The 13,529-nt window shown below is 38.3% G+C and overlaps 1 protein-coding gene across 1 annotated transcript in view; it reads right to left on the bottom strand.

Annotated features, from left to right (window-relative positions):
• The window catches only part of rars1 (arginyl-tRNA synthetase 1), a 48,441-nt gene that overhangs the window by 16,383 nt on the left and 18,529 nt on the right, over positions 1–13,529 (bottom strand). The window contains exons 4-8 of the mRNA XM_052014009.1: positions 12,536–12,644; positions 9,566–9,666; positions 5,185–5,306; positions 3,753–3,873; positions 928–1,057 (exon numbers count right to left, since the gene is read on the bottom strand). Of these exons, the coding sequence (XP_051869969.1) occupies positions 928–1,057; positions 3,753–3,873; positions 5,185–5,306; positions 9,566–9,666; positions 12,536–12,644 (583 nt within the window). The remainder of the gene's footprint in view (positions 1–927; positions 1,058–3,752; positions 3,874–5,184; positions 5,307–9,565; positions 9,667–12,535; positions 12,645–13,529) is intronic.

The raw sequence follows: 13,529 nt of genomic DNA, 5'->3' as shown, positions 1-13,529 counted from the left end.
AGCAAGAAATCATAACTATATTTAATACATATGTTCTCAATCTTAACCATTATGACTAGGTAGACTAAATAACAAATCGTGAACTGCACTTTGGTCTGCTTATTTAATCTTGACATGGAATGAACAACTGGATCACCAAATCAGTTATTCCATACCACCTCCCTTCACTACTTTCAGCTCAACACAGCAACAGAGCTAACTTGCAAGGGACAAGCAGTTACCTGGAAAAACTCGTCAGTGGAATTTTCCCATTGTGACTGAATAAACTCTCACCACTACAAAAGTAAGAGTCTTAGGACCAATAGGAATCATTAAGGGTGGCGTAGTGACTTAGAGTAGAAGTTGGTAAATGCCTGACAGAAAGTATTCCTGTGTTAAGTAACATGTCTCTACAAAGATCTATGATGTATGTTCCACGAAGAAAGCACTAGTAGGCACATACATCAAGTCCCTTTAAATGTTCCACAAAGGTCAGGATTCCAACCTTAGAAGCACCACCACCATATCTGTAAGATTTAGTAATTAACATAAATAAGCACTGATTCTCCAAACAGCATTTTTCACAGATCAGCCATCCTAATTTGTTGCCCGTAAGAAATTACGCAGTAATTTTATAAAAAAAAAGTACAAAACACTTGGAGGTGTGCAGTAAAATTACTGAAGGAACAGAATAACAGGAATAGGCCATTCAACCCTTCAAACTCTTTCTTCCATTCAATTATACTGTTCCAGTTACTGCTCTGGACCTAAACTATAACTATCTCCCTTCAACCCTCATAATTTGATATCTTTGCCTAACTGGTCCCTTGAAACTTCAAAGTTTCTCATTTCAAACTGGTCCTTCAAGAAAGGGCAGGTTTAGTCTTATTTGACAAATCCCAAATCTCATCTGAATCCTTTCCGCTTGTCTCTTGATTTCTGACTTACCCTTTCGAGAAACATCACAGATCAGATTCCATGCCTTAATAACATCTGGATTGTGGTTCTGTAGCTGTACCACACACTGGTAAGCCCGCTTCTTAAAGGCTTCGTCTTCATCAAATCTTTTTTTGGATTCCTGTAAATATGTGACAACTGCTGAGAATTTCAAAATGTAAGAAAATACAAGCTGTCAATTAACGGCTGATATAAAGCAAACAGATTTTAAAACTTAAAACTAAGAGCTTGGTTGACAAACACATGATATTTTATGTGTGTAAAGGATTGGTTAGACTACATGGAGTACTGTTAAAAGGTCTGGTCTCTTTATGGTTTTAGAGACATAGGAGAATGTGTAAAAATATTTACTATAATGACAATGGAAATGAGAAATTATAACCATATGTGATCAGTTCCAATCACGTTATAAAAAGGATATTGAGACATACAAAATGCGAGGATAATAAATAATGAGACCAGCTAACAGAAACAAATTTTGGAAAAGGTTTAACTGAGTCAGCTCCTTTAAGAAGAATGAGGAATGATACAATAAAATTTAATATTATGAAAGTGTTTTACAGGGTAGAAACAGAAAATGATTCCACTTCAGGCTAAGATCAAAACTAAAAGCCATAAATATACAACAATAACTATGAATCCAATAGGGAAGATAGAAGAAACATTCTTACACAGAGCCATTAGAATGCGGATCACAAGAGGCAGTAGAAGCCACATGGATGCATTTAAGGTCACATAGATGAGGGAAAATAAATAGGTTATACTGAACAAGTTTAAAAAAAAGCAGGGTTGGAGAAAGTGGAGTATGAAATTTAACCACCAATATGGACCAGTTTAGCCAAAGGGACTGTTTCTGTGCACTACATTCTATGAATATTCAGCAGTATTATTTCACAATAATCACTCAAGATTACACTCCAGTAATCTTAAGTAAGATCATAACAAATGCATCCTACAATGAAGGCATCACATTACAATAATATATCAGTAAAGCATTCCAGCTTTCAGTGTTGTCTTTTTATTTGGGGGTGTTGGAATATCTTCCAATTAACAAAAGATACGTATAACATTTATGTAGACAGAGACTACAATGAAAATAAGATCTTATGGTTCATAGAGCTGTACAGCACAGAAAAGGGCTTTTCAGCCCAACTTGTCCTTAGCGACTGTTATGTCTATCTGCACCAATCCCATTTGCCCGCATTAGGCCTGTATCCCTCTACTCCTTTCCTTTCCAAGTACCTGTCCAAATGCCTTTTAAACACTGTAATTGAATCTGCTTCTATCACTTCTTCCGGCGGCTCATTCCATATAACCACTACACACTGTGTGGAACAACTTGCCCCTCAGATCTCCTTGAAATTTCTCCCCTCACTTTAAACCTATGCACTCTAGTTTTAGACAATTTCACCCTAGGAAAAAGACTACTCTATCTATTCCCCTTATAATTTTATGAACCTCTATAAGGTCGCCCCTCAGTGTCCTATGTTCCAATAAGAATAAACCCAGCCTATCCAATCTCTCCTTACAAGCCCTCCACTTCAAGCAACATTCTGGTGAATCCCTTCTGCACTTCTAATGCTATCACATCCCTCCTTGAGGTGCAGTGACCAGAGCTGTACGCAATACAAAGAGTGCTGCCTAACCAATGTTTTGCACAGCTGCAACATGACATTCCAACTCTTATATTCAATGCCTTGGCTGATGAAGGTAAACATGCCGAACGTCATTGAGGCATTGGGTGGGCACCATGGTCAGCATGGACTGGATGGGCCAAACGGCTTGTATTCGTGCTGTATTGCTCTGACTCTATTGTTACCAAGGTAAAGATTTAATGCAACAAACAAATGCATCCACTGGAATACATGTTCACAGTCAAGACAAAACACTTGTTTCCAGTCAGTTTCTAGAGCAATGAAAGTCATTGGATGAGAATTTCCAAGCTCACACTATTCCTGCTTCCATAATGATGCATTGTAATCATATGGTGTCCTCGATTCCACACCATTCAAATCCATGCCCTCTACTCACAACTATCAAAGCAAGGAACAGCACAGGAACAACATTCAATTCACACATTATCCAGACTTGTACAAATTTTATTGACTCCTCCATCATCAGTGGGTTAAAATTCTGAAATACTTTACCAAACAGCAGTAATGGAAGCATCCCACCATATGGACCATAGCAATTCAAGTTCTAGTTCAAAATAGCATCATAACACCACTTTCCCAAGGCAAAGTGGGGTTGAGCAATAAATACAAGCCTTGTTAGTGACACCCATATTACAAGAATTAGTTATTAAAACAAAAGAGAACTTTGCTAAGAGGAATAAGTTATGAATGCCTAAATGAACTTAAACATTTTAATTATAAGACATTATATGATAAATTGGTTTGATCATTTTTCTGCATCACTCAATTTACGGGTGGATACTAAATCGTAAGTTTGAATGAAAGAAAGAAAGCTTTTGTTCATCTTTTTGTTCAAAGTTTTCTACATATCCCCACATTAGATTGGTAATGGTCCCCTGGAAAATGAAGAATGACTTTGCTGAAAAGTGGTGAGACATTCTATCTCATCGGAGAAACAAAGAACAGAGAACTAAAGAGAGAAAATATGCAAGAACTATGCAGACAAAAGACAAGCCAAAGAACGAAAAATGTAAAAGGTGGGATAAGAAAGAGAGCGCGATAAACATGGCATATCTACTATCATAACTTCACTACAGCAAAACATTAATGCTGCTTTCTCAGGTTTAGGTATACATTGAACCACAGTCCTGAAACAGCTTATATAACTTGAGGGAAACTTACTTTATAGAACATCTGAAGATCACCAATTGGAGGGGAAACAGCAAGGTAATCTGGAAACTTGTCGTACAAGTGAGCAATCAACATCCCAAACTGTGTTCCCCAGTCACCAATATGATTTAACCTGAAATCAATGAAGATGCCTCATAAGAACTCAATTTAAAAGGTTGTAACCAGGGAGAAGTATAAAGATCTAAAGACATTTTTTCCATAATCCTACTCACTGAAAGAAATATAGAATGGCAGAGTTTACGTAGGAGAAATATTCCAATATTTTTTGTATAGAAATTCTTTGCTCCTCACTATTCTCTTTTTGATGAAAGTATTTTAGCGGACATACAGAAATATTCAACCAAAAATCAAAATAGCAAAACAACTTCTAAAACGACAGACCTCAAATAATACATACGATTTAAATGTCTGGCATGGGCTGGTTCATTTGCTGAGGAGTTGCAGATACAATTGGCCATTGTGTAATTACCAAAAAACACCCCCTACTTCTGACCTAACCGTGGAAGGGAGGTGAGTGATGAAGTTGCAGAAGAAAGTTGGGCCTTGGACAATTCCTGTAGCAATGTCCTAGGGCTAGCGTGACTTGCAACAATCGCCACCAGATTCCTTTGTGTAAAATATGATTCCAACCAATGAAGCATTTTACCCTTGATGCCAATTAACTTCTGTTTTGCTACAGCTCCTTGATATCACATGTGGTCAAATGCTGTCTTGAGGTTTACAGGCAATTAAGACTCACCTCAAGAATTCAGCTCTTTGGGCCATGTTTGGATCAAGACTGTGGTGAGATTTGCAACCAAGTGGCCCAACAGAAACCTAAACTGGCCATTTGAAAGAGCTATTGGCAATGCTCCGATCATTACAGTAAAATGTAAAAAACATGCCTTCTGCGATTTGTTCCAACTCTGCCAATATATCGTATCATCTTACATCCTTTCCTATTACTTGTGCTTCACCATCACAGAAATGTTCTGAGATATTAAGGACATTGGCCAATGCAAGTTGCTGTAGATAGTAATGAATTGAGCTGAGATTACTTATTCCTGCCAAAGTAAGAAATTGCTTAAATTTCTACGTCACAGTCTTACATCATAATGCGTAAGAACCTGAATGAAGGGATATTTGCAAATATCATTGTACTTGGTTATTGGTTTAATTGAGGTTTATTGCAGCTTTGGAATTTGAAAAGTAGAACACATTTTTCTTTACTATTTTTTCTTCTTTTTTATCACCCTTCCTGCTACCGATTTAAATACTAAATTAGATATTCTAACCAACTTTTTTTTTTGTGGTTGAGACTGTGCTGCTTATCATTAATTATTCAACCTGATTGGTTAATTTTGTCCTTTTAGTAGGAGAACAAACCTACGAACTCTGGTTACTAACTTTCCATGAATAAAATCGACGTATCCCTTCTACTGACCTTAAAACATCATATCCAACAAACTCAAATAAGCGACACATGCTGTCACCGATGATGGTTGATCGCAGATGACCCACATGCATCTCTTTGGCAATATTGGGAGAAGAGAAATCTACCACCACCTGAAAAGAAACATAATTGTCTAAGATGTTTCATTAAAATATAATACAGCATTAATTCTAAGGAGTTCAAAATAAATGGACCAGAGGCCAAGTCCAACAAATTGATATCCTATGATTATTTCTATAACAAAAAATATTTAAGCAGTTTTAAAATTTTGAGGATTCCAAGTCATGAAGGACAGTACATAAACTAAAATTCTTTCTTTATCTCCAAATATTTTCTTGTTATGTTTCTTGGTTCTTTTCTACAACTATATTGCTGCGATCTGGCAAACTGACCTCTATCTCCCAGAGGTCAAATGTCACCTCTCGGACATTTCCCCAAAGCTCCTGCTGGACAATGATCCCACCACTGATCATCAGGCCACTGTCTCCTAGACAGTCATGAACCTCATTTCCTCAGGAGATCTTCCCTCCACAGCTAAGTCTTGTAGTTTCCCAGCCTCTCATAGCCCACTTTTATCACTTGCTCAAGATCCACAAGCAGGACAGTCCAAGCAGATGCATTGTTTCTGTCTGCTCTTGCCCCACTGAACATACTTCTTCCTAACTTACCTCCATTCTTTCTCTGCTGGTGCAGTCTTTCCTGGTTGCATCCATAACACCACTGATATCTTCAGTCACTTCAACAGATTTTAATTCCATGGTCCTACCTGGCCAAGCAAATACAATCCCTCTACACCTCCATTCCACATCAAGATGGTCTGAAAGCCTTTCCTGAACAGAGGCCCAACCAATTCCTTTCCATCAACACTCATTCACCTGGCTGTACTCATTATCACATTGAACAACTTCTCCTTCAACTGCACTCACTCACTTTCCCCATATCAAAGGTATAGCTATGGTAACTTGCACTGAACCAACCCAAGTCTGCCTTTTTGTGAGCTACGTGGAAGAGTCTTTATTTCTGTACTACATGGGTCCGCCTCCCTCAATTCTTTTTGTTGGTACATTGACAACTGTATTGGTGCAGCTTCTTGCAGTAATACAGAACTTAAAAATTTCATCATCTTTGCTGCCAATTACCATCCCGCTCTCACTTTCGCATGATCCATTTCTGACGCTTCCTTTGTCTTTCTTGATCTCCCTGTCTACATTTCAGTGGCTTGGCAAACACTATTGCCAAACACTATTCAGCTATTGACAAACATCTATTACAAGTTTGCAAACATCCACAGCTACTTTGACTATAGTTCTTCCCACCCCACCTCCTGGAGGGACTCCATTCCATTCTCCCAGTTCCTCCATCTGTTTTACTTGCTTCAATGAGAGTCTTCCCACACGATGGCTCTGAAATATCTTCCATCTTCTTAAACCTTTGCTTCCCCTCTACTATCTCACCCATTTCCCACACTCACCCCATCTCTTCCTGAACAGAGCATGGTTAGCATTCTCTGGTCCTCACCTTCCACCCCACCAGTCTTTGCATTCAATGAATCACCCTTCCCAATTTAGGCCGCCTTCAATGAGTTTCCACCGCCAGCCATAGTTATCTATCTTGTTAATAACTTACATGCAAAAACAATGACCCAGAAATTCTAATGCACAGTGCAGAGATGCCCTTGTAGTTTAGAAGAATGAGGGGTGACCTTATTCAAACATAGGGGCTTGACAAGGTAGATGTTGGGATATTTTCACTAGTGGGAGAGTCTCAAACAAAGGGACGTAACTATAAAATAAGGGGCCAGTCATTTAAAACTGAGGTACGTAGAAATTTCTTCTTGCAGAGGGTGGTGAATCTCTGGAATTCTCTGCCTGGCGGGTAGTTCCTAGGTGGACGTGAACAATTCTACAAACTACTTGTTGAACAACAGGGGGATTCTCTCTCTTGTTTTGTGGCCACATTTATGCCTCAATTATTATCAGGTAATAGTTCATCATGATATTATCTTATTGCTGCTTCTGAGATTTTGCCTTGTGAAAAATAGCACATTTTCTACATTGTAGTACCTGGGCTGTGTTGCATTGCCTATAACATATTTTTGTGAATTTCTAAAGTTGTTCAACATTATTAAAGAGTAATTGGAGGAAAGAACTGCAGATGCTGAAAATCCAAAACAAAACCAGAAATTGCTGGCAGCTAGTCAAGCAGCAGAGAAAGAAAGTCAATATTTCAAGTCAAGGAACCTTCATCAGAACAAGTGAGAAAACAAGTATGCTTGAAGCTACAGGGAAGGGGAGGAATGGAGAGAATAGAAGGAAGGCATGGAATAAAGTGTCACCAAAAGTTGTTAAGATAACAATTACTCTTTAAAAAAAACAGCAGATACACATGGAAGAGAAAGTAAAACAAACAAATTGAAAGAGAAAGATATTACCACTTCTGTTCTAAAATAAGGAAGTTAACTTCAACATTAAGCCCTAAGAGCTACAACATGCCCAGCTGGAAGATGTAGTGCAGCTCTTCAAGCTTACATTGGGCATATTGGAACGTTGTAGGAGGCCAGTCAGAGAGAGATCAGAATTGGAGTGGGATACAGAATTAAAGTGACAGGCAACTGGAAGCTCATTTGATTTCTCCAATGCAGAGGAAACCAAATCGATAAGCTAAATTTGAAGAGGTGCATGTCAATTGCTGCTTCACCTGGTAGGACTGTTTGAGTTCCTGGATGGTGGGAAGAATACAGACAAAAGGGCAGGTGTTGCATCATCTACAGTTGCAAAGGAAAATGGCACATGAAAGGGAATGGTTGGTGGGATATAACATAAGACATCTTTATTAGTCACATGTATATTGAAACACACAATGAAATGCATCTTTGTGTAGAATGTTCTGGGGGCAAGTGTTGCCACGCTTCCGGCGCCAACATAGCATGCCCACAACTTCCTAACCCGTACATATTTGGAACGTGGGAGAAAATCAGAGCACCCAGAGGAAACCCACACAGTCACGGGGAGAACGTACAAACTCCTTACAGACAGTGGCCGGAATTGAACCTGGGTCACTGACGCTGTAATAGCGTTATGCTAACCGCTACACTACCGTGCCTGCCCTATATAATAGGGTATAAAAGGATACAAGAGTGAATCAGGGAGTTGCAGAGGAAATGCTGGAAGAGGAGGGTAAGATGTACCTGGAGGTGGAATCTCTTAAAGATGGCAGAAATTATGGCAAAAGGTTCGTTAAATGTGGAATGAAAAGCGAGTACAAAGCGAACCTATCCATTCTGTGCTTACAAAAAGTGGGGGGAAAGCAGGTGTGTGGGGAAATAGAAGCGACACAGTTGATTGCCCTGCCTGCAATGGTAGAGGTGAAGCCAGAATTAAGGAAGACATCTTAAATGCACTGGTATGGTAAGTCTTGTCATCAGAGCATATACAACAAAAATGGAGAAACTGGCAGAATGGAATAGAGTCCTTACAGGAGACTAACGGAAGGAGGTATAGTAAAGATAGCTGTCGGAGTAGATAGGAGTATAATGGATCTGGATCACTAACCTATCCCCAAGTTGGGGATGTCAAGAAAGGCTACAGAAGAGTTGATGGAGACCATGTGGAAGTGAGAGCTGTGTGGAGGCTGGCAGCAAAAGTAATGAAATTTTTAAGTTCCAAATGATTGCAGGAAGCAGCACCATCAATGTAATGGAAAAAGAGTTGAGGGAGGGGGACTGAATGGGACTGAAGCTAGTCTTCCCTTTTTAATGAGATGGATGCCTTTTCCACAAACATTTTAAAGAGGCATATGAAAGAAACAACTTGTCACTATTACTCAGATCAAACTTAGCAAACAATGGAGATAGTAAGGTATCACATATTAAATACATTATTACTTTTGGTATTGTTTGAGAGATAAATATTGATCAGGACTCCAGAAGAATCATTATGGCACAGAAGGATAACAAAAGTTCCCAACAAACTCCACCACCACCTTAACACCATTCCACCTGCTCTCTGAAAGACCAATACAATTGGTGCTACTCCCTTACACTTACCCTGCTAATTACCAAATCTTTCCTTTCAATCTCCTTCCACCACACTTTCAGGAAGAATATTTGGATGTGCTTCCTTACTTTTGTTCTAATGTAGCCTCCCAGAAACATGAATGCAGTGGAATGTTTCTATGTTTACCAGACAGGGCAGCATTCCTTCAGTACTCCATTGAATTACCAGATTATATTACATGTTCAAATTTCTCAAGTGAGGATGTAACCCATGACCTTCTAACACAGGGCAAGTTTGGTGCCATTGTGCTGAGCCTAACAGTAATTATTTTATTAGAAATTAAATATTCTGCTATAATCCATTGCTAAACCGCATACCTTTTTCTTTGGTCCTACCAAGGGAGGCTGAACTCCGTTTACTAGTAGATCCTTCAGCAGTTTGGAGACAAATTCTCTTTTCAGATCAACATTGATAAAACCTATGAGAAATTATAAACTAAAGTTATGCAAGATCACATCACATTTAACATCTGCAGTAAGGGATTAAAAGTAGTTTTAATAACATCTTGATTTAAGAATTCTCATTTAGGTTTATCATCTTCTCGTTACTACCATCAGGGAGGAGGTACAGGAGCCTGAAGAACCCCACTCAATGATTTAGGAATAGCTTCTTCCCCACCGCCATCAGATTTCTGAATGGTCCATGAATACTACGTCATTATTCCTTTTTTTTGCACTATTTATTTTGTAATTTGTAGTAACCTTGTCTTGCACTGTACTGCTGCTGCAAAACAACAAATTTCACGACATACGTCTGTGATAATAAACCCAATTCTTATTGCTACCTTCATCTGGCATTTTTAGCTAACCTGTGCGCTAATCAGTTTTTCTTACAACGACAAACAATATTCTTCTTTCCTGACATGGTTTTTACATAAGAGGTCTCCCATGAACTTGACCACTTACAGAAGTTCCTTTTGCAGGAAAGTTTGAAAAATAAAATGGAATCAGTGAGTTACTAGCTTATGATTCAGCTCCTCCACAGTAAGTTTGTTCTCAACTGTGTGGTCGCAAAGAACCAATGAGATACACCTGTTGTTCCCACCACAGAAAGCAGGGAAAATTGAAGTGGCAAGAAGTAGGACAATAGAGGCATTTCTGTCTTTATTCTGTTATGGTAGTGCTGTACTGAGCATGCGAACAGCATGGCCTGCCCAATATAGGCAACTGAGAATGCTTGGGATAAAAAATAAAAAACTGCAGATGCCGGAAATCTGAAATAAAAAAGAGAGTGCTGGAAACACTCAGCCAGTCAGGCAGCATCTACTGAAAGAGAAACAGTGAACATTTCAGGTTTGAGACCGAATTCTGATAAAGAGTCTCAGACCTGAAATGTTAACTGTTTCTCTTTCCATAAATGCTACTTGAACTGCTGAGGTTTTCCAGCATTTTTTGAGAATACTAGCTTGGGAGACGAGACTGATGTTGGTTTGCTTATCCTATCACTGAATTTGGAGGATTTTGTGGAGGTAGCTTTGGTGGAATCTTCCAGTGTCCTGATATGCCTGCAGTAGATAATTCAGGTCTCAGAAACACTTCAGTGATAATCTATAACTTTAAACAGATAACACATTACTCTTTAAGCACTAGCTGAAGGAAAAAACAATGACCAACCTCAATAATTCAGACAATAGCTAAATTTCTTCCCATCTTTGGACATTACCTTATGATTTCCTTTTATCCACACCAAATCATATTAATGGCTACCAGTTATACCTCTCCTAATAAAACAAAAATGTGTTTGTTTTGCAGCAGTTACTATCTTTATGCCTTTAATGTCTTAAGGAAGTGTTTTGTTCTCTTATGAAGTTTTTTTCCTCCCATTAGTTTGCTGTGGGTGAATGAGTATGAGCACTAACTTTTTTGTTGCCTTGGAGATACCTTAAATCCTGAATGTACTTTCCCCATGTTTCATTCTTTTGCAAGAGCATTTGCCTGAACACCTGTCATTTTCTTCCCTTTGCTCAGTAGTTGTCATAGAAAGGGAGTAAATATCTGTGGACCTTTACTCTCTGTTGTGAAGGGCATGGTTGCTTTTTTCCTGGACTTTCACTGTGGTTGTTGACTTCCAGGCCTCAAGCATATAATCTCTGCATGTCATCATTGTCAGCACAGTGCCTATTCTCCATTCTGACAGTTTATGGCCTACATACACTTACAATATTTTGTGTTCTAAATATATATTCTTAAAATGCAATGAATGAAATATTGATGGGAAGATTGCCCCTGCAATTGAAGTTTGAGGCTTGAACCCACTCCAGAATTTGAGCACGAAAACCAGGGTGATATTCCAGTCTAGGACCAAGAGTTGTGCTGCTTTGTCAAATAATCTGTTCATCAATGGAGTCTTTAAATTTACATTGGAAGTCACTTTCCAAGCTGTTTAAAAAGCTCAAGGATATGATGGGTGCTCTTCTACGTTGACCAATGCTTGTAAGTACATCTATTCACAACAGTTTTGGTAGCACAGCATGGTGAGGAAACAAATTTCTGTCTTCACACCGAGGACACTTTCATCATGTTGTGTGTCAGTGCTATTGTGCTAAATGGGATATATTCAAACAAATCTGGCCACTCAAAATTGGGTATTAATGATGTACTATGGACCATCGCCAGCAGCAGAAAAGTACTTCAACATAATATGAACCTCATGCCCCAGCTGATTCCTCAATCCACCATTACATTCAAATCAACTGATCAATCTTGGTTCAACAAGAAGTGCACATGACAGAAAACGGTCCACTTGCCTCAATATTCAAGAAACTCAACACCATTCAGAACAGAGCATATTCCTTCAATCAACACAGTCAAAATGTATTTCCTCACCACAGGTACTCTGACAGTATCCCCCAAACCCACTATGTCTACCAGTAAGAAGATTAAGGGTAGCAGGTCCACAGGAACACCACCACCTCTGCAGATTTCCCTCCAAACATTATCCTAACATGGAAATATATTACTGTTCCTTCATCATTATTGGGCCTAAATCCTGAAACACCCTCCCCAACATTCATATAGGAGTAAAAATAACCAGAGAACTGCAGTGGTTCAAGAAGGTAGTGAACCATCACCTTCTCAAGGATAATTAGGGATTGACAGTAAGTGCTGGTTTTACTTGTGTGCCCATATACTGAAAAACAAAAATAGAAACACAAGACTATTATGAATGCTCTTTTTATGCTAATTAATCTCCTTAGCATTGGAGAAATGTTGAGCAAAGATCAAAACCTCACAAAGCTTTCGTTAAGATGTATGTTAATGAACATAAACTTAACCAATAAAAATTACCTGGTCCAGCAATATCAATGTTTTCAATTATATCATTTTTTGGAATGTTACTGACAATTTTCTGAGCAATCTCTCTGGGATTACTCTTCTCTCCCTTGGCTTTCAAGATCTGAAAAATAAATTCAGAAACAAGGAATACTCAATATTCTTGTTTTAGAGAAAATTGTTATGAGGCATAAAACATAAATTTGCTTATGATCTTCATTCATTTCTAAAGGTGGAGTTGCTCTCAATCCTCTTTTTCCAGCAACATGAGCAGGAAAAATAGGCAGAACCATTTATCTATCTATCTATCTATATATATATATATACACATCTATCTATCTATATATATATATATATATATATATATATATACACACACACACACATACACACATATATACACACACACATATATATATATATATATATATATATATATATATATATATATATAAAATCAAATAATTCAAAAGGTTCCTTTCATATGCTAAAATAAGCAAGCTGTACTCAAACGCTTAGGAAGAGCTGCTTCTATCTTCTTCTAAAGTTGAAGATGCAACTGGTGCATATTTTACTTAACATAAATCTTTCTCTGCTACCATATGAAGAGATGAGTAATTTGACAAGTTGCTTTTTTGAACAAGTTCCCTTCTTCCTACTATGATATAATTTAGTGCAAGCAGGCAAAGAATGAACGTGAAGAAAGATACTGAAATAAATTATAATTCAGTGCACTAGAGGACTAGGAAATGTACTATGGCCAGCATTGCAAATGCATGGGAGGAGGTGACCAGAAAACTTTCTTGCAGGAGTTTAATCTTATTCTCTATGAAGTAGCGATAGAAAGAAATTACATGAACAAAACAAGATATGTCAAGATGATCTGCACATCAGTGAAAGGTCTGCTCTACCAGAGACACACACAACTACACTGTTATTCCATTCGCAACCCCAGACTTCTCTGTGCCATCCTGGACGCTTATCCCACCACTAAACTTCAAACCCTTCC

Source organism: Pristis pectinata, chromosome 4 (assembly GCF_009764475.1).
Source record: "Pristis pectinata isolate sPriPec2 chromosome 4, sPriPec2.1.pri, whole genome shotgun sequence".
Lineage (NCBI taxonomy): Eukaryota > Metazoa > Chordata > Chondrichthyes > Rhinopristiformes > Pristidae > Pristis > Pristis pectinata.
This window is presented reverse-complemented; position numbering and strand designations above follow the sequence as displayed.